The 27,024-nt window shown below is 52.1% G+C and overlaps 11 protein-coding genes across 11 annotated transcripts; 7 read left to right on the top strand and 4 right to left on the bottom strand.

The window, feature by feature from the left end:
• Nucleotides 1-905: 905 nt before the first annotated feature.
• Nucleotides 906-3,757, top strand: LAESUDRAFT_670672 (kinase-like protein). The gene is made up of 3 exons (XM_040905441.1): nt 906-1,242; nt 1,303-2,259; nt 2,323-3,757. Exons 1-3 carry the CDS (start codon nt 1,020-1,022, stop codon nt 3,375-3,377), a joined length of 2,235 nt encoding a protein of 744 aa, XP_040769920.1. The 5' UTR covers nt 906-1,019; the 3' UTR covers nt 3,378-3,757.
• Nucleotides 3,758-3,774: 17 nt separating this feature from the next.
• Nucleotides 3,775-5,769, bottom strand: LAESUDRAFT_720223 (uncharacterized protein). The gene is made up of 4 exons (XM_040907778.1): nt 5,395-5,769; nt 5,270-5,334; nt 4,751-4,800; nt 3,775-4,694 (listed from the first exon to the last, which is right to left on the bottom strand). Exons 1-4 carry the CDS (start codon nt 5,533-5,535, stop codon nt 4,249-4,251), a joined length of 702 nt encoding a protein of 233 aa, XP_040769919.1. The 5' UTR covers nt 5,536-5,769; the 3' UTR covers nt 3,775-4,248.
• Nucleotides 5,770-6,340: 571 nt separating this feature from the next.
• LAESUDRAFT_670665 (Aldo/keto reductase) lies at nt 6,341-7,398 on the top strand (the record flags this gene model as incomplete). The annotated part of the gene is made up of 5 exons (XM_040905440.1): nt 6,341-6,708; nt 6,765-6,859; nt 6,920-6,949; nt 7,007-7,137; nt 7,213-7,398. Coding segments are annotated over exons 1-5 (786 nt in total), but the record flags the coding sequence as incomplete, so codon positions are not given.
• A 551-nt stretch (nt 7,399-7,949) lies between these two features.
• LAESUDRAFT_720221 (phospholipase D/nuclease) lies at nt 7,950-10,778 on the top strand. The gene is made up of 8 exons (XM_040907777.1): nt 7,950-8,329; nt 8,387-8,493; nt 8,777-9,088; nt 9,138-9,565; nt 9,621-10,055; nt 10,106-10,158; nt 10,219-10,273; nt 10,340-10,778. The coding sequence occupies exons 1-8, from the start codon at nt 8,024-8,026 to the stop codon at nt 10,588-10,590; spliced, it is 1,947 nt and encodes a 648-aa protein (XP_040769917.1). The 5' UTR covers nt 7,950-8,023; the 3' UTR covers nt 10,591-10,778.
• A 576-nt stretch (nt 10,779-11,354) lies between these two features.
• On the top strand, nt 11,355-13,243 carry LAESUDRAFT_710681 (uncharacterized protein; the record flags this gene model as incomplete). Its single annotated transcript, XM_040906787.1, has 4 exons — nt 11,355-11,452; nt 11,631-12,070; nt 12,139-12,584; nt 12,638-13,243. The coding sequence occupies 4 exons, from the start codon at nt 11,355-11,357 to the stop codon at nt 13,241-13,243; spliced, it is 1,590 nt and encodes a 529-aa protein (XP_040769916.1).
• A 329-nt stretch (nt 13,244-13,572) lies between these two features.
• Nucleotides 13,573-15,175, top strand: LAESUDRAFT_746903 (uncharacterized protein; the record flags this gene model as incomplete). The annotated part of the gene is made up of 4 exons (XM_040911441.1): nt 13,573-13,886; nt 13,958-14,373; nt 14,432-14,975; nt 15,087-15,175. Exons 1-4 carry the CDS (start codon nt 13,637-13,639, stop codon nt 15,173-15,175), a joined length of 1,299 nt encoding a protein of 432 aa, XP_040769915.1. The 5' UTR covers nt 13,573-13,636.
• A 96-nt stretch (nt 15,176-15,271) lies between these two features.
• LAESUDRAFT_173048 (uncharacterized protein) lies at nt 15,272-16,377 on the bottom strand. Its single transcript, XM_040901441.1, has 2 exons — nt 15,479-16,377; nt 15,272-15,397 (listed from the first exon to the last, which is right to left on the bottom strand). The coding sequence occupies exon 1, from the start codon at nt 16,166-16,168 to the stop codon at nt 15,641-15,643; it is 528 nt and encodes a 175-aa protein (XP_040769914.1). The 5' UTR covers nt 16,169-16,377; the 3' UTR covers nt 15,272-15,397; nt 15,479-15,640.
• A 583-nt stretch (nt 16,378-16,960) lies between these two features.
• LAESUDRAFT_809078 (proteasome subunit) lies at nt 16,961-18,502 on the top strand. Its single transcript, XM_040914118.1, has 5 exons — nt 16,961-17,384; nt 17,440-17,521; nt 17,573-17,702; nt 17,760-17,866; nt 17,969-18,502. The coding sequence occupies exons 1-5, from the start codon at nt 17,212-17,214 to the stop codon at nt 18,233-18,235; spliced, it is 759 nt and encodes a 252-aa protein (XP_040769913.1). The 5' UTR covers nt 16,961-17,211; the 3' UTR covers nt 18,236-18,502.
• A 2,935-nt stretch (nt 18,503-21,437) lies between these two features.
• On the bottom strand, nt 21,438-23,070 carry LAESUDRAFT_172954 (uncharacterized protein). Its single transcript, XM_040901440.1, has 4 exons — nt 22,693-23,070; nt 22,225-22,637; nt 22,082-22,174; nt 21,438-22,028 (listed from the first exon to the last, which is right to left on the bottom strand). The coding sequence occupies exons 1-4, from the start codon at nt 22,898-22,900 to the stop codon at nt 21,513-21,515; spliced, it is 1,230 nt and encodes a 409-aa protein (XP_040769912.1). The 5' UTR covers nt 22,901-23,070; the 3' UTR covers nt 21,438-21,512.
• On the bottom strand, nt 23,056-24,711 carry LAESUDRAFT_809076 (uncharacterized protein). Its single transcript, XM_040914117.1, has 3 exons — nt 24,370-24,711; nt 23,879-24,309; nt 23,056-23,829 (listed from the first exon to the last, which is right to left on the bottom strand). The coding sequence occupies exons 1-3, from the start codon at nt 24,617-24,619 to the stop codon at nt 23,242-23,244; spliced, it is 1,269 nt and encodes a 422-aa protein (XP_040769911.1). The 5' UTR covers nt 24,620-24,711; the 3' UTR covers nt 23,056-23,241.
• Nucleotides 24,712-24,903: 192 nt separating this feature from the next.
• Nucleotides 24,904-25,908, top strand: LAESUDRAFT_809075 (uncharacterized protein; the record flags this gene model as incomplete). Its single annotated transcript, XM_040914116.1, has 2 exons — nt 24,904-24,955; nt 25,027-25,908. The coding sequence occupies 2 exons, from the start codon at nt 24,904-24,906 to the stop codon at nt 25,770-25,772; spliced, it is 798 nt and encodes a 265-aa protein (XP_040769910.1). The 3' UTR covers nt 25,773-25,908.
• Between the last annotated feature and the right edge of the window lie 1,116 nt (nt 25,909-27,024).

Here is a 27,024-nt window from a genome sequence, read left to right as displayed (position 1 = left end):
GCGTTCTCGATAAATCATCGTCAAGTACTCTTCGAACAAAAGAGACCTCCATGACGAACTGCTGTTATTCTAGCACTGCAATGACAGTGAAAAACTATTGAAACTCAAGCTTTGTATCGATCGCGATCCGAAATGTGGCTTGGCTTGCAACTCTAGCCGCCCAAACTGGCTTGCCCGTATTGTGACGAGTTTGATCATATACGAGGCTGCTTGAGAGTGTGATTAGAGAGAAGCTGTATCTGCCGGTGGCCGCTTCTCGGATGGCCACAATCCAGCAACTCCGGCTCATGTTGATTCAGTCTGGCTGCAGGCCGTTTTGACGTGACCCAGGAGTACCGTTACAGCCCAAACGGAAGATGGTACACTTATAAGTTGTCCCAGTCAATCGATGGCACGATGATCATAGGGGTTTTTCGGCTGAGTCTGAAGGGAATATAAGCCATCATTAGGGCACCTTGAAGATCCAGTATCGTCGGATATCTCTCGCTCTTCAACCTCGCATGGTTTCGAACGAAATCTCAAAAACTCGACGTTCTCCTATTCCTCTGTTTTTTGCCTACCGTGTAGCCATCCAACTACTTGTATCTGTCACCTCAATATTACCCGTTAGATATTTGACATGTGACTCCGGTACTAGGTAGTGACGAAAAAGAGTCCCCCCCCAAAAAAAAAACAAAAAAAAATGACGACATAAATACACTCAAGGCTTTACTCGAGGGAAGTGTTTCTATCACAAGTGTTTTGTGGGATACAGACGCAAATTCGAACGTGATTACTGCATGCGCTGCGCAGGAGCAGCCGTTGAATGACTTCAGCGCTAACTCTACACCTGCTAAAATTGGTTACATTACGTAAGCAGGCACTAATATTGCTAAGCGCTGCGGGGCTCCTCGTCCCTTGCTCCGCTTTCCCCCTTACCATCACCCGTACTTCTCATTCCGTGGTCGTATCCGCATCCGATCGCGCATATATATCCCTCTTCTCGCTCAATCCATCCCTAAAACGCATCTGCTCTTTGAATGCTATCTGCTGCATCTGAATCAACGCAACACGGAGTACCGATACCCGATTATGATGAGACCGTTGCAACCATGCGTCCCAATTCCACCCTCGACAACAGAGATTGCGACGAGGATGCGCTGACCAAGGGTCTAGAGCACGAACAGCAGTTGTCTCTTCAGTTGGAGGCCATTTCGAGCCATCTCAATGGAAAGTTCGCTTCTAGGCTTGAACCTGTAGAAGGTGCAGTGTTGTTGTCGTCCTCTCTCGCTCCCTCTCTCTCACAAGGTGATCTTTCTCAAGATCAATCTATGTCACCTGCGGCCATTTTTCTGTCTTCATTTAGCCCGACCTTGTCCGAAGCGGCTTCTCGCTCGGATTCCGAAGGAGACATCATCTCTGGCTACCAGCTGGGACCCGTAATTGCAGTCGGTGGGTCCTCCGTAATCCGTCAAGCGACGTCTTCGCAAGGGGGCACTGTCGCTGTCAAAATCGTGAGACGGTCGGATCTTGATAAGCAAGCTGATGCTGTGTTGGCTCGCAAGCGCCTTGACCGTGAAGCAGCGGTATGGAGCACACTCAGCCACGAGCACATTCTTCCGCTGTTTTCTGTCTATAGGACACCAAATGCAGATTACTTCTTCACCCTTTACTGTCCGGCGGGCAGCTTGTTTGACATCCTCAAACGCGATGGGCGTCCGGCTCTACCACAAGACGAGGCGGGGATGATGTTCAGACAAGTTGTACGGGGACTTCGGTATCTGCATGAGGTGGCGGGGATTGTTCACGGGGACATGAAGCTCGAGAACGTGCTTGTAGATGAGATGGGTGTTTGTAGAATCTCTGATTTTGGAATGGCACGCAAGATTGGCGAAATTCACGAAGAACAAACCCAGAGTAATGTGCACAAAGTACACAAGACACGCCTGGGTGCGCATTCGAGAATACCGCACAGAAAGCAAGGCCATCTGTCGTCACACCTATCCATGATTCGCCATGAGGGTGGTTCTCGCCATCGCAATTCTAGCCCACTGCCCATATCTTCGAGCGTCGAGTCTACGCCCTCGAACTATGACTACAACCCAGGTTCATTACCCTATGCGGCGCCTGAGTTACTGCTTCCATCGTCTTCGGCACCGCGTTCACCTAATCCTGCACAGGACATCTGGGCGCTGGGGGTGATGTTGTACGCGCTCTTGACCGGGCGATTACCGTTTGTGGACTCCTATGACCCACGTCTACAGATGAAAATCCTCCACGGTGAGTAAACTGGCCTTTTAATGTACCATGTCATCCACATTCAACTTACATTCCCTCACATAGGTGTATTTGACATGCCGAAAGGCATTGGCCGTGGCGCAGAGAGCGTCTTGCAGGGATGCTTGGAACGCTCGGTGCCAAGCCGATGGACCATTGCAATGGTGGACGAAGTAGCATGGGGGATTGGCTGGGGTGAAGAGGGCGATAGCGCAACGCCTCCTGAATCTAGATGCACACCTCCTCGCGTGGCATCGAGTTCGCGATCCAGGTCTCGACCAGGCGTGCAGCTAGATACGGCAGCGATTGATGATGCAGAGAGCGTTCGCTCGTCCTCTCTTGCGACTTGCTCCGGCAATCGTTCCTTGTCTGTGAGACCCCGCCGCAGCCGGAGCTCTTCCCGCCACCCACATCATCCATATGAAATTCATCATCATATCCATCCTCACCCCCATCCTCACCCTCGCCCCACGGAACCCTCATTCTCTGCACTCACAAATGCCATCTTGCGCACCAATTCCACTTCTTCTGACTCGTCTTCTAGCCCAAATGATTCTGCCGTCTTGATGACCCCAAGCAGCTCGCAAGAGTCCGAACGGAGGCGTGGCCGATCTTCGCAGATGAAGCTACCGTGGTCGTCCCAGCAACATGCACCTGACTCGCGCTCTGTGAGTCCATTAGAGGCGCTGCTCACTCCGAGAGATCAGTCTGAGCTTGAATATCATTCCATGCACCCTTGGGACAAGAATACCGATGCAATAGATGTTTCGGGTCAGGGCGGAGAAGCCTTCAATGGCATGCAGGATGCTGTACTAGCGGAGATCGATGCCGAGTCCATCGTCGAAGACGAAGACACGCAGTGGGACGAGGGATTGAACGTGGAGCACCGTTCCACGTTCTCGCGTCCATCTGCTAGACATCGAAGTCGTTCTCTGGATGATCGCCGGCGGAAGTTGCGGGCGGGCAGTATGCCGCCTGCAGCAGCGCGTTCGACGTCATGGCGCTCATCCTATCCCCCCTCCTCTCATTCCTCCGAGTACTCCTCTGCCTCGACTCCAAAGCCAATCTCCCGCAAGAGTCGCTCTGGCCGCAGTCAGAGCGTCGATTTAGCCTTCGATTGATCGTTGCGAAGCCAATTTTAAAATGCCATCAAGGCTTGTATACCTACCCCGTTTCCCCTCTGTCATACGTGGATCACGATCTCATGATACGCGCATCTATTTACCCTGTCCGCAAGCATCGTCGCAATGGGTGGAACGATATCCCTATCGATATCCCTATTTTTATGAGTACGTGGTTCATCCTTGTCTATCTTATGCGATTGTATTACCTCGCCTTTTGTAAATTGGGCTTGGGTCGCTGGTTTTCTTTGCACATGCATAGCAGTTACCTCTTGTCCAATCTGGTCGTCACGTAACAGCGTGTATATCTGTATTGTAGCTTCGGGCGATGGGCCCAATATTTGTAGTATTTACACCATCATGTCTTCAGTCTGTCCCGCAATCGATGTCATTCACTGTAGTTTGGAGCTTTATTTTGCGCAATCGTCCCCGTGTGGTGTGTATGCGTACATGAATTACAGTTTGAGCTGCATCGTGAACTTCAAGGTCACATAGGGAGAAAGTACCACTAGGCGTTACCGGGAACAGCGTCTCGCAGCAACGCATCTCCACAATAGATGCAGCTCGCATGCGCAATCGTCGTAGAAAATAAGTACAACGCTTGCGACAGATCATAGTATTCCATCTAATATGTGGGGCCGCCTGCTAACCAGAACGGCCGTACGCGCACTATAATACGTAGACGTGCAAGTCCATGGCAATCAAACGAGCGTACGCACGAAACAGTCAACGGGTATCGTAGTGTCGCGTAAGTGGTCAACGTCCGCTGGCGGCGCAGCAGGCGAGAAGATGCGTGCGAGAGCAAAGAAACGTGAATATGACAAAGGAAGGCTACAAGCGAGTTCCGCAAGCATATCGGCGTCGGGGCGAATCAGAGGACGAGCGATGCCAGACCCGCAGCGATAGCGACAGTCGTCGCGGCGCTCCACCCTTGTGTCCGCGCGCCAGCACTCGTCGCAAGCTCGGAGCGCGCGTTAATGACGAGTTCAGAAGATGCGCTGGTTGTGGTGTTCCGGAGGCTGCGTGTCGGGAGCATGTTTGGCGTTGTCGAGTACAAGTTCTGCTGCGCAAGTGGCGAGCCATCGTACTGGTACAGCTGCAGCTGGTACCCGAGCGTCGAGTCGAGGAAGATCTCCCATGACTGGTACAGCTCCGTGTCATTGTAGTCCTCGATGAAATCGGTCGTCGCCGCGCAGCCGTCCTGGATCTGCTGGTACCCGTCACCGAAGGGGTACGTAACGATCGATCCGTTCGAAAGTAGGTCGTACGTCCCATGGACCCAGTTCATTACGCCGGTGATGCACGATGGTTGTGATCCTGTATGCGCAACCATTAGGGTATGCATTAAGGTGGAGACGAGTATTTAAACTCACCATTGCTGTTATACCGATATCGCGCAATCTCGTAGTATCCGTCCTCCGTACTGTAGCAGGGGGGTCGTTAGCAGACAGTTTCACGGAGCTGAGCAGCTTTGCTACAGATAGCCAAGAATGAGATGCGGCGAGCGGCAAACACTCGAAATCGCCCAACGGGCAGAGCTCCAAGGCACATGCTGTTACAGTGCGTTGCAGCAACCATCGTGCCATAGAATTGTTGCAAAAATAGCGGTCTGTGCATGAAGGTGTTCGTCAAATCGACCCTCTGTGACGCCTCCAATCATCCAAGCCTTCGGGTCCATAGAAGATCTGACGGTAGCAACCGTTCATCTACCGGCCCAATTACAAAAAAATGTGCCACCATCACTCAGACTATTCACGGCTGCCAAGTTGAGGCATTGCAATGCTCGATAGCTGTGCCCTCCTGCTTCCTAGCACTTCTTAATCTGACAGAATGACAGGGACTCATCCGGCGGATGTCACGACCTGTGTGGGACATGCGACAGTTGTACTCACAATGAATATGAGATTCCAGTCGTATTTGGGTATGTAAATGACTCCTTCGCGGGGTCTGCAAAGCCCTGCAGCACGCATCAGGCATGAATGACCGTTAGTGAGGGTGCAATGGATTGAGCACACACCGAGCCCGTAACCACGCCCATGCTACCAGAGCTCCAAGTTCCATAGATGACGGTTGCGTTATGTGCGGAGTCAAAGACGATGTCTTGCGCAAGAACGCTTGCCGTAGCAACAGCAAGAAGGGAGAAAAGACGCCCGAGCATTGTTGTCGTGGTTGTCGACGAGGGGCGGGAAGTGGTCGGACAGGATGGCGGAGACAACGACGACGGTGGAGGTCACGGTGAGAACGTGTTTGGGTCTATTTGGCATCGATGGATTCCGATGCTGGGCCATGCGGCTCGCTCTTTCTCGCTTTCTCGTCTCCACTCGTATGCTTCTGGTCGTTGCCGGCGTCGTGAACGGCCGAATTCCGCAGTCGCGAACGATCTGAGTTTGTGATGCTGGGAAACTTTCTGGGATCAAATGCCGGGCGGCAGAGGCTGCCTCAGCCGCTCGAGTTGCGACAAGTGGCGCCAAGCTTGTCACCCTTTGAGTTCAAGTTCCGTCTGTAGCCTTTGTTGGCCGTCATACAAACTGGGATCCATGTGGTTTCTTTGAGCGATAGCTTAAAGGCAAACGGAAAGGTTTTACAAAGGTTTTATTGCAGGTGCGAAGCAACTCACCCAAAATTACACTAAATGTGGAATCAAGGCTATTCTTAGTCTGGAGGATTCACACACATACACACTGAATTTCACCAATCGAAGATTACAGAGACATGCGCATACAGTCAAACTATTTATCATTCGCGTGTTGCACAGAGGATGTGGCGGAGTTTCCGTTTCATGTACACGTATATCCCGGTATACATATCAGTACGTCGCGTTTATCTGAATGCTTCCTGGTGGCACGGTATCGCGTTGTTTGTCTGATCGGTAGTCAATATCGCCAAGCATCCGACATTCTGCATATCTTTCAGGTTGGCCCTCATAGACTCGTGGCTTGATTATCCTCCTATCTTTCTAGATTCCATCTACCTTTCAGGGTCACCATGATGTCGAGAAACGGTGCGATTCACCATGTTGAACGAGTGGACGCGTCGAATGATGGTATTTACAGGCTTTCCTGTGATCTTTACGCCATTGAGCGCGACGAAGTAGCGGAGGAGTTCAGTACGAGGAAGAGTGTGAGCTGCATCAGCAAAACGCGAGCGGCGTTGTCGTGCGTTGCAAAAAGCGTTGCCTTAGTGGTCGTTGCTGGGATTGCTATCAATCTGATCTTCCCAAGCGACCTACATCGTGGCATACAAAACTGTTTAGGGTCGCATAAGCACATCGTGCAACTTCCTGCTCATTGTACACTTCCTTCGTGCGACAAGATTCCTTCCATTACTCTCGGTACTGTGTCCTCTAAGCTTTATATATCCGCGCTGAGTCAAGATCTGGGACTATAGGCGTCTGGCAAGCGGAGCCTGGCGATGTGAGAGACGCCGTGAAAGCTGCGTTGAATGCTGGGTGTAAGCATAGCGACGGGACATGGAGATATGGCGTGGGTATCTTCGATTCATTGTCGTCCTACATATTTGACCTAGGATGAGTTCTCACACAGAACGAAGAGGAGGTTTGGAAGGCAATCAAGGAGAGTGAGATTTCTCGTGAGGAGCTACTTACCTCAAAGCTTATCCACCCTGTGCAGCTCCTATATAACAGACAAAAATATGTACAGCTGTGGGAACAGGTTCATGCACCGAAGGATGTGGAGCCTGCACTTGATGCGACATTGAAAGCACTTGGTGTCGACTATCTTGATCTGTATCTCATCCACTGGCAAGTTGTGCTTCGCATCTATAGCAGTGAAGTTGTCACTTACTAGGGATGCCGATATTGCCTTCCTGTTCGCAGGCCGATCGCATTCGAGAGATACGAGCTCGATGACGCGCTCACGGCTGATCCGTCTCCGACTTGGCAGGCACTCGAAGCGATGGCCGATAAAGGTGCGCAACATCAGCATCAGCAAGTGAGTATATACACTTATCCATCAAAGCTTAAATCGGACAACGTGCAATGCTATCTACTCGTCTTCGCAGCTTCAACATACCTCGGTTATTTCTTCTGTCAACACTCTGCAGCCCTGTGAGCGTTGATAACTTCGTGCTGTACAGTGTATACATTGCCCTTGTTCCAGGAGCTCGAAAAGGCTGCTACGTCTCATTCGCCTCAGCGCATAGTGAGCCCGTCCAAAAGCTACGACTTTGATTTTGACGTCTTCGATGACTATCCGTGCTGAGGATGCTAATAGCCCCTCTCACTGTTGCAATAGATCTATGTGATACATTCGCACGCATGTCTCTAGCGCTCAAGTTTGGGCGCCTGTCATTTCTCCCGTCATTGAGCTATCTATATCCATATTTCGAATTCGATCACTCATAACCAAAACCTCAATCTGAGTGTAGTGCTTTTTCACCACAACTCAAGCATCACCTACAATTGAATTGATCTCCTTTAATATGCTCTGCGTCGAATAGATGGATTGTAGTAGCTGATACTCTGAAACAGCGAAAGCGTCAGACCTCAGCGGAGTCGGAACTTTCGACGGCTGCGCGCATGAGCGCCCAAATCGCCCCCTGGCGCTGATCATTCGTCATCACAGGGAGCCTAAAATGAGCACAACAATAATCCCGAGAGCTCCCACTTATCTCTCATTTCCTCAACCATGGTCTCGGAACGCGTATACAACCTAACTCACTCCGAAAAGACACTCACCGCGGCCTATGCGGCGTCGCCCGACTCGTCGCCTGGCGAGCTGGTCAAGAAGGTGTACGAGGCGCACCACCATGGGGTACATGAGCCCGGCACGACGGGCGGTATCTTCGCCACAGCGAAGAGCATGCTCAAGACGGGCAAGACGCCCGAAGAGAGCAGAAAGGTGACGAGAGAGGACGAGCCATCCAAAGAGGACCTCGATCGGGCAGCGGAGTGTGGCGAGTTCGGTGCGAGGCCAAGTGATTTGTTCTTGAAGGTGCGCGGGCTTGGCTTGCTCTCCGAGTTCAATGTTTCAAAAACCACGATTTCGCAGATCTACCATGACGTGCTGAAGACGCTCGACGTCGATCCATGGGCAGGGTCCGTCTCCCCACCTCTGCTGGGCTCAAGGGGTGCAGTGTCATTCACCATCATCTCTGTGTAAGTATCCATTCTAGAACCTCTTGGGTTATACACCCGGAGTGCGAGGGCACCAACGTATATATCTTCCCAACGCTGCATATATGCGGGTGATCTTGTTACATTAATGGATATATTCGCACGCATACGCACCAATTGGTCACGTACGCAATAGAGGAGGTATGTCAGGAGAAGTTTGACTTGAATAATCTCATTGCAATACAACAAAGGACATGCTGTGTCTCCTCTCTTTAACATTGCATAATTTGCGTACAGCAGCTAACTTCAATATTCCGAACCACAGGATCCCAGACATTATCCAACACCACTACGATTGCATCATCAAGGCCGAGCATGAGGTGTTCCTCGCTACCAATTTCTGGCAAGCATCAAAGTCCGCGAGTAAAATCTGTGCTGGGTTCATCGAGCTCTCGCGGCGTGCAGAAGTACGCGGGAAGAAGGTTGTCGTGAAGATGATGTACGATCGTGCGAACTTAAAGATGCTCACGGAAAGCCACCTCTACGTGAAGGAGGATGAGTGGGTGAAAGATGAGGTGAAGCTGCCCCGGCGGAGCGAGATGCCGTGGGTGGACTTTGAGCTCGTGAACTTTCATCAGTGGGTGCCCTCAAAGTCGGGCGTTTGTCTTGGCTGATGACTTGCACAGACCAGTGCTGGGGACGTTCCACAGCAAGTTTATGATTGTTGATCGCAAGATGGCGCTCCTGTGCTCGAACAATATCCAGGACCGGCCAAACTTCGAGATGATGTGCCATCTCGAGGGTCCCATCGTCGACAGCATGTACGACATGGCGCTCGTGAGCTGGCACAGGGTGATGCACCCGCCGCTGCCGCTGCTCGGGCGTCCGTGCACTACTCCCGAGGAAGGGTATAAGTTCGGCATGGAGAACGAGTATGCGACGACGCACCTGCTGGATGGGAAGAAAGGTGAGGAAATATATAAACAAATGGTTGCGGAGGGGAAGGTCGCGCACGACCAGGACGAGGCGGCGACATCGGAGGAGAACAAGGGCGAGCCTGGGGAGGTCAAGCCGTTCATATCTGGGAAATACCAGACTATCACCGACCACATCAGTGCGTGTATATCGGCCGATTGTTGCTGCAGAGTGACCCTGACAGCTTGGCATAGACGCCGGAGACCAGTCGATGCTCGCGACGGTTACGTACGACCCGATCACCGACGAGGAGTATACCCCGCACATCCTGCATGCCCCGCATGCCGAGGTGCCCATGGCGCTCGTGAACCGCCCGCCATACGGCAGGCCAGGCAACGATGAGCGCGAGTTGCTGAACCCGCAGGCATCCGCATGGCTCGCCGCGCTGAAACATGCTCAAAAGCGTGTGTTCATCCAGACGCCAACGTTCAGTGCGCCGCCCGTCGTCGAGGGTGTGTTGAGCGCAGTGAGAAGAGGCATCGAAGTTATTCTATACGTGGATGTCGGATTCAACGATGGCGGTGAGGTCTTGCCTTATCAAGGAGGCGCGAACGAGGTAGTCGTAAGGGAAATGTACGCACAGTTGGCAGAGGAGGAGAAGGAGAGGTTGAAGTATTATTGGTACACGGGTATGCATCGCCTAATCTGGTTTCGAGAACGCTTATGACGGTTGTTCTAGCGAGGGATCAAGTCAAGCCAATAAATGCACACCTGCAGCAGCGGAATTGCCATGTGAGTTGGTACACTGGTTCGCTATATGCAGGATAATGTTGACCCAGAGGCACCTTGTAGGTCAAGCTCATGGTTGTCGACGACACCGTAGGTATCATGGGCAACGGGAATCAAGGTATATTCGACTCCGCCTTCGTTCTTCCTCTATCTTTTACTGATGCCATGGGCTTTGTATTTGCAGACGTTCAATCCTGGTACCATAGCCAAGAGGTGAACGTGATGATAGACAGCCCGCATATCTGTGCCGAATGGCTGGACGCGGTGGACCGCGTGCAGAACACGCATCTGCATCGCGTCGGGCTCGACGGCGTGTACCGTGATGCTCAGGGAGTTGAACTGCCGGACTCGACGGGCTTGACGAAGGGCGTTCGCGGCGTGATCAGGGGCATACAGGGGAGTATCGCACGGGTACAGGGTAAAGGCGGATTTTAAGTGTGGAAATGCTGCGTTGTTGGTGTGTGAGATTAATGGGTGCAGGTGCAGGCGTGAATCTGGCGTGGACGATGCTTCTTGGTTCGGACTCATGCAGTTTATACCGTTCTTCGCTGATCTGGTTTATGTCAACCTACAGATTTGTAATATTTTGATACTGTGCCGTCGTGTAAGTGTGCGTGAATTTGAATGCATATTAAGCTTTCGTGCATGTCCAGAGGCTCTCAATACGCGGATTCGATCGTGACATGTCCCATCGAATCCTAGGACTCGTGACAGCATGTCGCAGGACGAGACGCGTGACGAAGCGTCAAGAGTACCTCGTCCTGCGACCACCATCATCTTCCCTCGCTCGCAACACGAGCTCGGACACTCTTTCGACCCACCCACCCATCTCCTGTTGTTGTGTTTTTTCTTGCCTTGTTCTGTTCTGTCACGCAATGCGTGCCGGGCGGGTGTTCCTTGCGATCTCCTCCGGGCACACACCAGGCTCCCGGATCCCATTCGGACTCCGGGACCAGGACGTTCCACGTTCAGCCTATCCCACCACAAGCATTGCCATGACAGGGCAGTGCAGCTCTTCAGGCTCAGACACGTCTCTACTGACACAGACGTAGACTGCTAGGCACGAGTGCATTATTGGGAGAGAAATGGATCACCGCCGATCTCCTAAGAATGCTTGATAGCGTGGGATGAACATTTTTGAGATGCAATCGTACATGTCGTTGTAGATGCCGCACGTAGCTTAGCTATACTGCTTGTCCATGTCAACGACGAGGCTCAATCGCGCATTTTTAGGGAAACTGCGTGAGATCTGTACACGGAACTGGACTCAAGCGCTCGACAGCCTGAGTCCACCTTGGTAAGTTGTTGTCTTAATGTGTGCGCCAGCTGACCGTACAAGCACCAAGAAGCCTCGTGCGTGTCAGGAAATTCATCGAATCGACGGAATGTCTTCTTCGACCGAACAAGAGCTGAGTATATGCTATCTATCGCCACGTTCATCTAACAGTGTCCCCTCCCCCTCCCCTCTCACATAGTACCCCTAAGCATCAGCCATTCAACATTCTCTATCGCGCACTCGAGACAACGATATTAGAATACAAAATGCCAGTCGGAGGTCGAGGTCGAGGTGGTGGTCGCGGTCGCCGTGGCCAAGCCGGAAGCAGTGCCTCCCGAGCTGACACCTCCACGCAAACGGTACCAAGGCTGAGCGGGGTGCAACGCCAGGATCTCATACGAGGCAGAGGGAGCCATCGCGGTCGCGGTAGTCACGCCAGAGAGGACGTACAAGGCTCGGCCATCGCGAGGGAACTTCCACCTCCGCGAGCGATTATGGATGGTCTCGCTGACACCTTCATGAAGACGCTCCAAAGGCCTGGTGAAGTGCGGGGACAAGACATTATGATCGAACAAGACGTTGAGTATCTCGGGTCGTATAACTGGATTGATAGGACGAAGCCTACTATCGTCGTTCCTGGTCAGTGCTGGCGTCATTCGAAACTCTGGTTAGCCTTATATATATATGTCCATGGACTTATGTTCCAGGATCACCCCCTGTGTGGTTAGACACAAGGCTTCCGCTCAAAGCGCCCCTCGACAAATTCACACTCAAAGGCGGAATGAGGTTCATCGATCAGAACGGATACAGAATGCCGTCCTGCACACTGTATCCCCTGTTGCGATCGGTGAACATCATGACCGAGGAGAAGGGGAACCATGTCGATTGGGCGAAAGTAGACTTTATAACGGACCGAAGCAATTTGCGAAGACTCTTGCATTGGATCAGGGATGACGGTAGCTCCGACAAGACGTTCAGGATTGATATGCAATCGGCCGGAAATAGAACGGTGCTGCTCAACCGCTGGGACCCATGTACCATAGAAAAGATGGACAAGGACCGTCGCAGCAACGGTGCGAGCGTGAACGCGCATTGTACGAGGGGGGTTCCAGAATGTAAAAACGCTACCGACCACTATCGCATCGTGAAATACGTTCGTGCTTCACTATTTGCACCGGTCATAGACGCACTGATCGACTGTCATAGAATTTTGACGGCCTGACCATGGTAGTGCGCTTCGAAGTCGATGCCTTTATCCGACCTTCACCCTGGGAAGACACTCCATCGCCGATATCTGATGACTGGTCATCCTCGGACATCTCCTATCAGTCGTCTACTGCTGAGCTAGATATAATCCATGGTGGTCTGAACGTGCCGCAGAGCTCCGTCTTGGAGGTGACCACGCGTCGGCGGACATCCGTGCATCCCTACAATTGGGCTGAGGGGTATCAAGAGCTCTACCTATCACAGACACCCTATCACCACCTCGCACTGCATACCCTCGGAATTGTCGAGACAATCGGAAAGCGCGAATTTTCCAAGCCGGAGATCGTTCGCATGGACCAGGCTCGTAAGTCAGAGGACGTCATCAAACGTGGCATGAACAACCACGAGACGTCAGTCGAAGCACAGGCGCAACGGGTTTTCAGGAAGCTGAGCGTCGCTTTACAGGAGATTCAGAGGCTAGCTGTAGCGCACGGAAAGGAAGGCCGGCTGAGCTTGGTCTACGTTGATGGGGAATTGCGGGTAATATCGAGAATGTCGAGGGAAAGCTGCCTACCGGAGGCTCTACTGAGGCGTTTTGAGGAATGATCGATGACGGCGAGAAGGCCATATGAATGTGGTGTCGCTGTATCTTGTTGTCTGTGAGACTGATTGTGATTGACCCTCATTTGAAACCCATTTAGTAGTTCTTGTCGATATGCTCATCGGAGCCATCTGGAGGGTAATTGTCAATGCTCAGTATTGGCGTATATTGTAAACCGCACCTGAACCACGTTCTCATCCTATGCGTACGAATGGGTTAGATTCTGACTTAATGCAACTAGGTATATTGCATATCCAATACAAGGGAAAACGTTGATAACACGAGGCTTGCTTCTCTCGTTCTGACAGGACGAGATATATAAGAGGAAGATTTGGGCTTAATGCTCTTCAGAGTCCCGTCTCCCTACAATCTTTGGCCGACATTCAGGCAACGACCTCATGATGGACCGAAGCAATCAGCGGGGACGTGGACGTTACGCCGCGAGAGGCGGTGGGCAACCACCGTCAACAAATGCTGGCCAACGCCCTCCGACCAGAAGCCTGGTGGATGGGCTTGTCGAAACTCCTCTGCAAGTCGTCCAAAGACCGGCCGTACCCGCACTGTGGAAGGAGGCAAGGATAACTCAAGTCGAGTACGTGGCCTCCTACAACTGGACCGATAGTACCAAGCCCACCATTCTAGTTCCTGGTATGTACCAGTGCCGTTTGCGGTCCGGCTGTGCCTGATATATCAGTGCCGTCGTTGCATCGGGTTCATAGGGTCGGCTCCGGAATGGCGTAACAAACCTGTGCCATTCAAAGTGCATGTCGACAAGGGACTCATGTTCATGGACGAACACGGATTCCGCATGCCGTCCTCCCCACTGTATCCGCTCTTTCGCGCAGCGGATATTATGGCGGAGGACCGCAACGGAGGCCCCGTCGACTGGCCATCAGTCGACTTTATCACCGACCGAAACTGCTTGCGCAAAATTCTGCGATGGGCGAGCGGGTCTGCGGAGCAGTTCAGAATCGATATGCAGCTAGCGGGAAACCGCACCGTCCTGATGAACCGCTGGGAAAGGACGACGGCGCAGCGCATTTACGGAACGTATTATCATAACTTTGAGCGGGCGAGCACGGTGAAAGCGCGAGGATGTGAGGCCGGTGCCTCTCATTATCGCGTCATCAAATATGTAAGTGCCGGCTGTTTGTTCGCTGCCATGTCGGCGCTCAATCCACGGTGCGATGCAGGATTTTGAAGGGCTCACCATGGTTGTGCGTGCACAAGTTGATGCCTACCTCCCCGTCGACGCCACGCCGGGCGTGCCCTCCACCTTGAACAATCGCAGATCCAAGAGACCAGTCTCGAATATAGATACTGCTGCTTCTACTGCCGAGCTCGACGTCATTCGCGCGGGCTCGGAGGTGCCGCAGGGCTCTCTAGTCGAGATGATCACTCGGATAACCAAGAAAGCGCAAGCATACACCTGGGATGAGGCGTATTCTCAGTTGCTTTTGTCGCAGGACCCGCATCACATCCTGGCGGTGCATGAAAATGGAGAGTTCCACACCATCACCAAACGCCGAATTAACGATGCAGAATTGGTCCCCATTGAGGCGACCACGCGGGACAAGTTCAGGAGATTGAGGGCCGCACTGGAAGCCGTGCAGGAGCTGGTCGTCGAGCATGGGCAGAGCATGCGGCTCAGCTTGGTTTGCTTGGCAGGACAGCTGGCGGTGTACGAGCGCATCAGTCAGGACAGTTGCCTGCCTGAGAACATGCTTGCGCGGTTCGGTGTTTGAAGAAGCCCGTTCGAGGTTTGTACCCATGACTTCCTGCATTTGTACATCAAAGCACGGCTACGATAAGCTGCCTGCGGCTCCATTGCTTCTGCTCGGCACATAGTATGTATGAATGGCGGTGTTGATGACGCCAGGGACCAGGAGCCAGGGCTCGAATATCAGTGCCAGGGGTTTGTTCGCAAGCTGCAGTAGGCTGTTGACAGGCCACAAGACTGCAGTCTGGGTGTCAACTTATGATACCCGGCGAAACACGATGGGTCCGGGTTATCTATATTGTATACGAAGACCTAGCAAAACGCAGTCGTGACCAATATAAAATGGGGAGCGAAGATTTCGAAAATCGAAACGGTCGCAGTTCTCAAACATCCGAGATTGTTGGGACTTCAGGTACCCTGACGGTACAAGGAGCAGAAGCTTAGATAGGGTATTGTATGTCAAACAAGAATTGTCAGAGTGAGGTATCTCCGAACGAGCAAGGATAGTTTGAATACTCACCTTCCCGCCACAGTCTCGGGCATATCTTGGCGGGAACCTCGGGGCCAGATAGGGCAGCCCGGCGAATCAGCGCGCTCATCGAGGCGTCGAATTGCCGCAGAGCCAGCGTCACTGCTCAATGTGTCTGTTGGGATCAGCATCGGGAGCCACGAAGAAGTGATGTCATGCCAGAGGCATTCGTAGGCCAATGATACCCAGAGATCGAGGAGACCGTCGTCCAGCCCAGGCCAGCGAAGCCAGCGGGAGAAGGGCTCTTGCACGACTCGGGGCCGACAATTGCTCGAGATGAGATCCCCGGGACGCTTGAAACGTACGCCTGCAGACGAGGGCAGCGATCGGCATTCTACATACCACCATGCCGTCAAGGATGCAGATAGAACAGCTCGCTCGGAACAACTGCGGAGATGAATACAGCTGCGGATGAGTAGGCTGCCTCGCGCGCGTCGAAGGAGGGTCTGGAGCTTGGGCTCCTGCGAACAGACCCGGGGGCGTGCAGTGCCCGAACGAAGCAGATGGGCGGGTGGGAGCGTGGTAGGCCAGGCATGCAACGAAAGGAAATTCGTACAACACGAGCAGGCCTTCGTCGCGATAGATCCGCCACCGACAGATATATGTCCCGCGCCAGGACATAATTTTAAAACGGGCGCGATGCAGCGAACTTGCGATCTGTGCGAAGACAGATAGAAGCATTCGTCGGAGACAGGAAAATGAGAAGAGCTGTCATTGGGCAGGTTTCAGAGCCGATAGTGCAATCTTCGTTGCGTTCTTCATTGCGTTCAAGCATTCCTGAGATGATGTGCTCAGGCGTGCTGGACTGTCGCGGTTAACTTCCGAAATTAGAGCACCCGAGCGGCGGCGAACGTAATGTCGAGGCTTCTGGTGAGTAACACCCAGCCTGTCGAGTGGTTTAAGGGGAATGGACAACCGTTGTCCACCGTGTCGAGCTGTGCGCGGGCCGACAGTTGATACGGACATTCCCCGGCACGTCCTAGATATCACAAACCTAATGCTTTCATCTCCACCGCAAGATAGCGAGTGTACAGAAGCCGGCTGCATGCTCCAATGAGCCATAGAATTTGCTCAGATTAGCTTGTGGCGTACCCGAGAGGTCGTCTCTCACGCGATGCGTGCTACATAGGCATCAACAACTGCCCATCCATCAGACTAAGCTAGGATGGATTCGTTTAGCGTGCATTGGAGAAACAGCGGACAAAAAGCCGGGTTCGTGCGGATAATCGTCGGTCGTCGAGGCAAGGGGCATCAGCGACAGCAGCGGCCTTTGTCCATTCGGAAAGCAGACGTTTGTTCGCCGTCGTAGATAGCGGTTCGGAGCAGATCCTGAGTCTTCCACACACACAAACATGATAATTTCACGCCGTCGTGGGCGCATGATCACGTGGTCGTGCCGTTTGGTACGCAGTATCTACTCAGGCTCGAGTGGCCAGCAAAGAGAGAGTTATCCTCGCTTGTCATTTGCATTGCAGTCCTCTGGAGAAAAAGCGAGATTTTAGCGGCAAGTTTGATGCTAAGTGCTGTAATCTCGGAATTATTGCCCTTCGACCCGCGCAGGCGCCCATCTGACGCGGCCTCATCACCTGAAGGTATATACGCCTTCGCTCCTCGTCTCTTTCCTGCACACCTGCTCTCCCGGTTCCGTCGTCAATTCTTTTCGACGATCACCACCCTTTCCCAGACATTTAGCCAGAGTTTGGCCCAGCGCACAGACCATCACCATGCCTGACGGCTCGTACGCAACCCCCCAGCAGCGCCAGTTCAATCCCTACACCGAGAACGGCGGCACCATCCTCGCCATTGCCGGCAAGGACTTCACCGTCATCGCAGGAGACACTCGCCAGAGCGAGGGGTACAGCATCCAGACGCGCTATGCGCCGAAAGTTTTCAGACTGTGCGTGGTGTGGAGGTCCGAGCGTGCTACGCCGTGCGAGCTGACGTACGCACAGAACCGACCGCGCGGTCCTCGCCGTGAATGGCTTTGCGGCAGACGGGAACATGTTCGTAAAGCAGGTCAAGCAAAGGCTTGAGGTGCGTGCTCGCTGTTTGCGTCTCAGTTCGCTCATCTAACATCCTGCTCAGTGGTACCGCCACGCCCATGCAAAAGACATGCCCCTCCGCGCCATCGCTCGGCTCATCCAGACCATGCTCTACGCTCGCCGTTTCTTCCCTTACTATGTTTACAATATTCTCGGAGGCATCGAAGAGGACGGTTCGTGCTCGCTGCTCTGTCGCGTGCCCTCATGCTTAATTTAACATGCATCCCCAGGCTCAGGTGCAGTCTATTCCTTCGATCCCGTAGGCTCATACGAACGCGAAGCGTGTCGAGCCGCGGGCGCTGCACAGTCACTGGTCCAGCCGTTTCTAGACAACCAGGTGTGTGTACCTTCTCGTAGGAGGGAATCGGAGACGCCTTTCCCCTGGGCTATATATACTCGCCAGTCCCACGTTCGCTAATAACATACAATTTACGTGCAGATCTACTTTAAGAATCAGCTCGCTGCTCCCGGGACGACGCATCCCGCACACCTTCCGCTACCGGACGTCCTTGCCATCGTCATCGACTCGTTCACGAGCGCGACAGAGCGACATATCGAGGTCGGTGACGGCCTCGAGATGTACGTCGTCCTCGCCAAGGGCCGCAGCGCACAAGAGCTCGCAAGCATTAGTGGCCTCGCGGAAATCACAACAAAGGCAGAGGGCGACCGGATGTTCGTTATCAAACGAGAGTTGAAGAAGGACTAGTGCACATGTGTATATTGTAGACCATCATCCAAATATGCTGTATAATTTCGCTGACTGAATGGCGGTCGCTTTTCTTCGCTTCGCACTCATCTCTGATTCGTTGCATGCATGGTTCACGATTCATAGAATAACCGGGCTCGTCACTGCAGGCAGGTGTGTATCAATAGAGGTGCGCGATGTGCGTATAGCTATTACAGTACTTGTGTGATGTGATTCCCCGAACTCAACGGCACCGACCGGAGCGCGTGGATATCGACTACAGTTCGGACATGTGGCCGGCTGATAGTCGTCTGACTCGCTTTGTAACGAGGGTCTATGCGTGGCCGGTTCTAGGGCACATAACCGTACGCATTCCCTCGACCGTTGCCTATTGCGTCGCAGGGAATACGCCAACCGCTCGTTCTGAGCCTAGCGAAGGGCCCTTGAATGGCTTGTCCGAGGTTTGTGACGCGTGATGTCGACTTGTCGTCACCCCACAGCACGTACACCTGCATGCGTGAACGAGCCTAGGAGCTCTGCCAGCCACATACATACCGACCACGCCCGGCAGCCGGCAGAAGACAAAATTTCTTGCGCCACCAAGGCACACACATACGGGAGTTGGTCAATAAGCAGAATTGAATGTACCGTGCTTCGTGCTGCGGTGCCTGGATCAGATGTGTGGGGAGTGCATTCAGTGGTCTTGGTCACCACCCAGTTGGAGCGACTCGTAAGCGTTTACGCGGACGGTTAAGGATAACAATGCTACTTATTTCTGTATCACGCGATCCCGCTGTAACCGTTGAAGTGACCATTTGCGTTGTTTTAGTCAGATGCAGACATTCTGGTTGCATGAGATTACTCAGGAGGGATTGAAGTTTTGGCGTCAGTGCAATGCATGCACAAGAATGACTCACTCACAATTGATCGCTCAGATTCAATCCGCTCTCATGGAAGACGCATCTCCACTGTCAGGTCGTCGAGATGCATCTAGAGGACCATCGGATCCTGCAGTCGCAGAAGATTTCCGACGCTGGATGTTAGCCCTCCGCCCCGCAACCTCCGGGACAATCCAATACCCAGACCTTTAGTTAATCTGCTTAGGTGGCGGCACCGTCAACCTGCCTATTTACCTATCTCTTTGTGCCTATTAGCATTAGCACTTCTTCTATGCGCAGCGGGCATCCAAGCTTGCGAATCAGGGACGCGGATACCCAGACACGGGTGCAAAATGGGTCCCTCAGAAATCCCGGGGACACTCACACCCCAAGCTCGGGAAAACCTATACGCTCGCATACGCATGCTCGTGTACAGCGTCAAATACCGCAGTGGACTAGGTTCGGCGGCTTGCACGGGGATATGTCGATGGCTAGTAGATTAAAAGAGGCAGATTCCCGGTAGCGTTTCGATAGTCGGTAGTAGAGGACGGAGATAGGATAGAGCAGATTTAGGTTTCAGGCTCTTAGACTGTTGCTGTCTAGTAGCTGTGTCGATGGTCTTCTGCGAAGTAAGTTGAAATGAGCATTCCTGCAAATAAGGGAACCGACACACCTATCAGAATGCGGCTACGATGCAAAGAGCATCATTTCGCCGTGCGATGAAACGAGAGAGATGGAAAAACTGAATAGCCGAAGTTATGAAGAGGCATTCTGTCGTAGCAGACCGGAAAGGAGCTACTATTCAACATCTAGACTATGCCCAACATGGGGGGCTTGGGGGATATCTTCGTTGAATGATCATGATCAGCTGCTCTTCGTACGAGTCGATGCAGGTCAAGTGCGCACCATTTAAGCCAATCCCAAGAGTCTCGGAGTGTATCGTTGGTACCGCCATTCACCTTGCAGGGCGACGTGACTCCTAACTTCTGAAGCAGAAGCCCTCTAGGTGCAAGTAGCAACAGACTCTCTGCTTTTCCGCCGGCGCAACCGGGGGAACGCGAACCGCAGATGCGCCATGAGAGTACGGAGTTAGATCTCTGGCAGCGATAAGTTGAAGCCGTCGAATCTCATGATATTCCAATCAAGGGCTTTCAGCGCAAGAACATGGATAACAATTCCATGACAGGCTAGACAGAGTGTTTTAGCATTGGTGAGCTCGGGATGAAAAGAGGTCGTACCACTCGCCGATTTCACTAGAGTCGAGCAATGGAAAATCATGGCTTCTATGCTTGGGAATCCCCGCCGACGCGGTGCTGTCACACGCTTCTATAGGAGCTGTTTGAGATGCAGAACACGTATAGACGCGGAACCGAAGCCTGAAACAATTCGCACGATTCCCGGTTGATGGTCACCGTGGTCCCAGATGCGGACTTGCATTAGGCTAGCAGGGGTCAGCATGCACAATTGAGTGAGGGAAAATTTGTTTTTGCTGGGAACGAGCTTAAGCCATCTGTTCGTGTCCACTTGCAGCGCGGCCATTGGGCGATATCGGTTTCAAAAAGGCTTCTCGTTCAAGACGGGTCGGGGAGAACTGTGCTTCTACAAAGACTTCAATCGTGCTTATCCTAGTACTGAGATGTTCAAGAAATGTGTCCGACCGTGACATTGACCAATAGTACTGATTAGTGGTTCAATGGATGACCTGGACATCTACCACGTGTGAGGTTTTTGAATCTGGATACAGTGAAATCAGCCCGGCCAATACCTCATCCAAACGCGCCAAATGTCTTCTGTCAACCCTGTCAGTCCACGCTGTCGTAGTATAACACAGTGCGAAACTGCGAGATTGAAGTTAGACTGTAGCTCCTAGAGTTGCCGTTGGTTATCATCGTGCGACGCTTGGTTCACACGTTTCGCGGCTCGAGAATCAAGTATTCTTATCATCAACTCATAGAGACTTCTGTTTGTAGCAGAATCCGATTCAACTGGATTAAGTCGCCCAGAGTTGGTGATGGTTGTTGGATCCAAGGCCACCGCCTGCCATATGGGGGAAGTGGCCGTTACATTGTTCATGGGCGCCAATTTCGCGAGTCATTGTTGGCAAGCGGACGTAGCGAGAGAAATTTCAAAGAAATAGAAGCTAGGCAAGTATATATGTTTTCATTGTCACCATGTTGTACAAGAGAACCATTCAGAGTTTTGATCATTTTCACGCCTTTCATGAACGTCAAGGTGTACCCGTTTGCGTGGCTCCAAATTGCGGAGGCAGCATGCTAATATTTAATATTCATGGAGTTCACGAACGGTATTTCTCTTGTCAGACTCTGACTGCAAGGCTCTGGATCCTCAATATTTCATAGCTTGGTTAAATTCCGCACGATCATGCACAAATTGCAATGCTCTCCGGATACCAAATTCTATCAGTTACAAGTTGAGAAGCGTCGCACCATGTTCTCTGGCAAACATCCCTCCTCGCTTCGTCTCTGGAAAACCAACAGCACTCCCTTGCTCTGCACCAGACTCAACCTCACATCCGGCCCTTGACCCACTACAAGTGTCTGGATATCTTGAAGAGCGCATCTTAGTTGTTTGATGCGGCGTCGAGTGCTCTCCCCCAGCGAGTCCAAATGGCGTTCAGTAATCTTGTTGAACGTCCCGTGTCGATGGTGGCCAACGTACACGTGCGGCGTCTGGGACAAGAACAACTGAAGGTACGCGTCGGCGACTTGGAAGTAATCTTTCACCGTCGTTTTGATTTCTATAAGAGATTCGTGTGGAACCTCCCTTCCCGCACGGATCACCTTTAGCTCAGCAGTCGATGGATCTCTGTCAACTGTGAAACTTGACTGAGCGCTGGTCGAGAGCCTCAGTTGTGATAGCATTTCGGAGAGCGTGTCTCGTTCTGGTGTGCCATCAGCGTCACATTTTGCACCATCCTGCAAATTGATGAGCACAGCCCAAGACTGACGTGCTTCGTGTGAATACCGACCTCTCCCGACGGGACAGAATTGATGTTGTCCTTCTGGGATTCGGCATAAGCGGAAACTTGAAAGCAGACGACCATTCTGAGACCCCCAAATGTCTATTCGTAAGGTGAGATTGCTGCATAACTGCGTAGCAAGAAGCACTCGCATATTGCACAATTCTATGATGTCTGACGCTTTCCTCCAACCCCTCGCTTGGGATGGTGCATTCCTTTTCAAAATTCATTCCATATGTCCCAGGAAGTACGCGTAAGTTTCTCTTTTCCCAGTTCTTCAAGACAACAGTCTGATTCCCGATTAGTTGCGTATCAATCCGGAAATCGAACGTTTCCCCTTGGAGCCATCGCGTCAGCTTTCTCAAGCTGTTACGGTCTGTGAGGAAGGCGACGCTAGGCCAGTCGACGTGAGTCCCGTTTTCTTCTGTCATGATGTCTACTGCTGTCAACCACGGCAAGATGGGGTTTGACGGTAGCCTGTTGCCGTCTCGATGCGGGGCCTGAGTCTCGCTGTCGGGTGGGATGCAGAAAGGCACGTCACGTCTGCGCCACACAGGCGGACAACCTATTCGATCGTCAGTCGACTTTCAATAAGGATGGATAAGGTAGATGAAGCTGACCGGGAACCGCAATGGTTGGTTCTTCGGATGCCAACCAGTTGAACGAGCCGAGATACTCCAGGTTGCTGATTGCAATGTCTGCTTCCTCCATCAGCTCTTCGTCTGGCTTCAGCACCGTCTTCAAGATCATTGATACTAGACCTTCGGTGAACGAAGTGTCAACGTCAGGCTTCCGCCCGCTTTGGCGAGGATATCTTCTGCGGGCCATGTCGTTCGTTGACAGAGATGAAGCGACGGACGACCAAACGGATCCTCCGGTGTTATTCTATCTAGCCATCTAACGCTGTGACCTCGGGACTTGTCTTAAACGAGAGCATCGTCGTCGATACTCGGTGAAGGTTTGATTATCGCCACATGCCAGCTGAACAATCCATACCTCATTCTGAAGATATGTAAGTTGCTTCACCAAAATACATACTAGTCACAGAAGAACGCAGTGTGGTGCAACTGAGCTCCCAAACACGTAATAATACAGTCCCAAGCCTATGACAGAACGCTCTCCCGACAGTCAGGTTCCCATAACATCGACGATGTATTCTGTCGGCGCCCTCAATCCTCGAAACACCTCAGCATGTCTTCCGGAAGGCAACCGTCGCGTTTGATTCTATCAAACACTTGCAGTTGCCCATCGCGGTGGACCAAGCTGAGACGTCCTCGCTGCCCATGTTCAACAACCAACTCCTGAATAGTCTCCAAGACGCGACGCAACTTCTTGAACCCATTCTGGGCACTTCTATCAAAGCGCTTCATCTCCGCATCGTCAACCGCGCGTTTGGTGATCGTCTCGAATTCTCCGCGGTTGTGCACCGCAAGGTAGTGGTTGCGGGTTTGGGACAGGTATAACTGTGGGTACGCGTCACCCCAATCGTAGTTCTCGGCATTCCTTCGCGACCGAGTGGTCATCTCGATCAGAGAGCTATGCGGCACCTCTGAGCCAGTGCGAATCACGTCGAGCTCAGCGGTGGACGCAGTGCTATCTACCATCGAGTCGGACGTCGCAGTCGCTACGTTCAGGCCAGATAACATGTCGGAAAGCGAGTCGATATTGGAGGAAGACGAAACGACTCCGCGCGAGGGCGAGGTTGCGATGAAGGCATCGACCTCAAAGCGGACGACTAGTGTAAGGCCATCAAAATCCTGCACAAATATGAGCATAATTTCATCTTGATACAATTTATATACTGACGTATTTGACGACGCGATGGTGACCAGTGCCTCGCTCACATCCCTTGACCTTATTCGTGCTCGCCCGCTCGAAACTGAAGCCGTATGTCGTCCACTGCGGGTTGCCCGCCTCACGCGTGCGTTTCTCCCAGCGGTTCAACAGAACGGTGCGGGTTCCGGCCAGTTGTGTGTCGATCCTGAACTCCTTGGCAGAGCCATCAGTGTCATTGATCCAACGGAGAAGCTTACGGAGGCCATTGCGGTCGGTGATAAAGTCGACTGATCTCCAGTCGATGCTGTTCCCATTCTCCTCCGTCATTATATCCACTGCACGGAACAGAGGATACAACGTGGAGGATGGCATGCGATATCCGTTCTGATCAACAAACTTGATGCCACTGTCAGGCTGGACTCGGTACGGAAGACATCTGTCCCGCCACTGTGCGGGAGACCCTAAGTGCATTGACCATTGATGAGTACAACTGAGCAGTGTGACGTCTGAATAGCACTGACCGGGAACGAGTATCGTCGGCTTTGTCTCGTTAGTCCAGTTGTACGAGCCGAGATACTCGAGCTGCTTGATGACAATGTCCTTGCCCGACGAGTCCGTCGGCTTCGACAATGTCTTGATCGGCTTTTTCTCGAGCCCGTCGTCGAGCTCTCTGTCGGGGGGAAGGCCATTTGTGGCAATGGTAGTGGGACGAGGGCGACCGTCACCTCCAATGTAACCTCCGCGACCGCGACGATAACCGGCGTAGTACATATTGTCCTGAGAAGTATAGAATCAAGGAGGTGGGTGTGGGGGGTTAGACAGATTCAGATGCCGTTCTTAAATGCTTGTATGGCAAGAATCGTATTGCCCAATTTCTAGCTGCCTAGGAGCTCGGCGCTCGATAACAAGAAAGCATATCACCTCGTGACAACGTTCAGCCGAATAACTTAAAGGAGGTGGCATTTCCAGCACTCCAGTGGATGCCGCGCTGTACAACCACAGGCTTTGGCAATGGCAGAAATATAAACAGCACGATGATGTGACGCCTTGCTATCATGTGCTCGAGACAAGCTCAGAAAAGGAGTGCTGAGCGACAGCTGCATGACCGTAAGTGATGCTGTATCTACTGGTTGTGACTGCATATGCTCATATTCCCAGATGGCAAACCTTATCCGCAGACTGGACGCAGAATGATACTCTCGCCTACAATATTCGAGTCGAGTATCAAGACGCGACGACTTTCTTCCAGTCGGCTAGCCTTCCACTTCCTTTGGTCGACAACTTATATCATGAACTCCTCACTCTAAGCAACCCAGACGAGGCTAGTAATGACGAGGTGTACACGCTCCTCCGCACTCTAGACCTCGCGACGACCTCTCCTGCAGGCGAAGAGTCTGCCGTAGACGACTTTGCTGTCAATCTCTTCCGTATGCTAGGGTACGCTGGTAGAGGCAGGGTCGCGCTAACCAGGAAGGCTATTTCTCTGTTCATCTGTGGCGAGGACAGACATGTCAAGACAGACGTTTGCATTCTGAACAATCTCGACATCTTGCTTCTCGTTCAGGAGGACAAACGATATCTGGACGGCTCTGATCCAGAGACTCAGCTCATCGCAGAGGCAATCGCTGCCTTCCGCGCCAATAACGACACTCGCGTCCGCGCGCTCGGGCAAGCCCCCTTGGAGAGGAAGGTTCTCCCCGGGATCACTATGAAGGGCACTATGCCTATTTTCTACAAGATCCCGGTAACAGCCGCTCTTGTCAAAGCAGTTCAGCTTGGACAGTATCCAGCGGAGGAAACCGTCGTATACGCACATCTCCCCGAAGTGCCGAGACCCGCTCGCCGCTACAGCGAAGGTATGAGGCCTTTGAACAACAGGCAGCGTATATTGTCATACTACGAAGCGTTCAGGCGGTTCATTTGAGGTGTCAGTCAATCGTCTCGCTGTATTCTGCGTTGTTGGAATTTTGACTGTACGAATATCGCTTCTTTTGGGCAATCGAGTGTGCGTCTTCATGTTCATAGTTACTCGTGCTTCTTCTATATATGCCAACTAGCCTTCGAATTCGATCTGGGTGTTTCTCGAGTTGTGTTATTACCTGTGCTCAGCTTCCTCCGCCTCATGAAACCCATGACAAGAAGGAGTGATATGTATACCTGAGAGACATTTGTGTAGCGAGGGCAGAATTTACGGAGGCTGAGGACAACATATCAATGAGGGGAATACACGAGAACAACCGTGTAGCAAACGTGGAGTCCAAGTGATGCTCAATTTCGAGTTGGTCAATTGTGGAAGCACGTCCTTAGCGCTTTACCTCGGAATACATAGGCCTTGATCAACGCATCTCCTGTCCAAATGAGCGATGCGCTTGTGATGATCTGTCGAACAGTAAGCAGATATTGCTGTTAGTCGAGCGAATGCATCTGCATCATGATATCGTGGAATGATCTGAGCGATACGTGCATCAGACGTACTCAGAATGCATCGTCTCAGGAATGAACCCTACCTCTGACGTATAAGCCCATGTGCCATTTTGGCAAAGGGAACTCCAGGATGAACGACGCTGTGTGTGAATCATACAGTGGATGACGCAAGAACTAATCATCTGGCTCAGATATGTTGATTTAACAGACAGTAGCGCTTTCACCGACGAGGATAACAAATCACACGAGGTGATCGCTGAAAGTGGCACTGCAGGAGCTGTTCACATTCTGAAAGTAGAATATAAGTGCAAAGCCATCGAAGGTGCGCCAAGGAGTAACTCGACAGCAAAATTAAATCAGATTTAGCCGATAGCCGTATACGAAAAGTACTCAAATGAGGTCCATCCGTACTTCTCTATAGACGTAGAACGACGATTGTCCGATGTCATCATTCGAGTCTGCGCAGGCTTGCGCGGCCTTTGCGGCCTTGACTTCAAGGAAGAACCGAAAGCTCAGAGCATTGTCGATTGCCCAGGCAAGCCTGTGAATGGTAGTGTCAGTTATGTCATGCTCACGACAATATTGTTATGCAGTGCGTACACTGATATGAGAGCAATGCCGTTACCCTTTACTAGATTAGAGCGCAAAATACAGTTCCTGAGAGGCGCTTTAAATACATACCGATAAGACGCAAGAGATGAGTTGCAACAGTCGAAGTCCTGGGAAGGGACCGCGATTGTTGAATTGTGCAA

This window comes from Laetiporus sulphureus (assembly GCF_001632365.1).
Source record: "Laetiporus sulphureus 93-53 unplaced genomic scaffold LAESUscaffold_2, whole genome shotgun sequence".
Taxonomy (NCBI): Eukaryota; Fungi; Basidiomycota; class Agaricomycetes; order Polyporales; family Laetiporaceae; genus Laetiporus; species Laetiporus sulphureus.
This window is presented reverse-complemented; position numbering and strand designations above follow the sequence as displayed.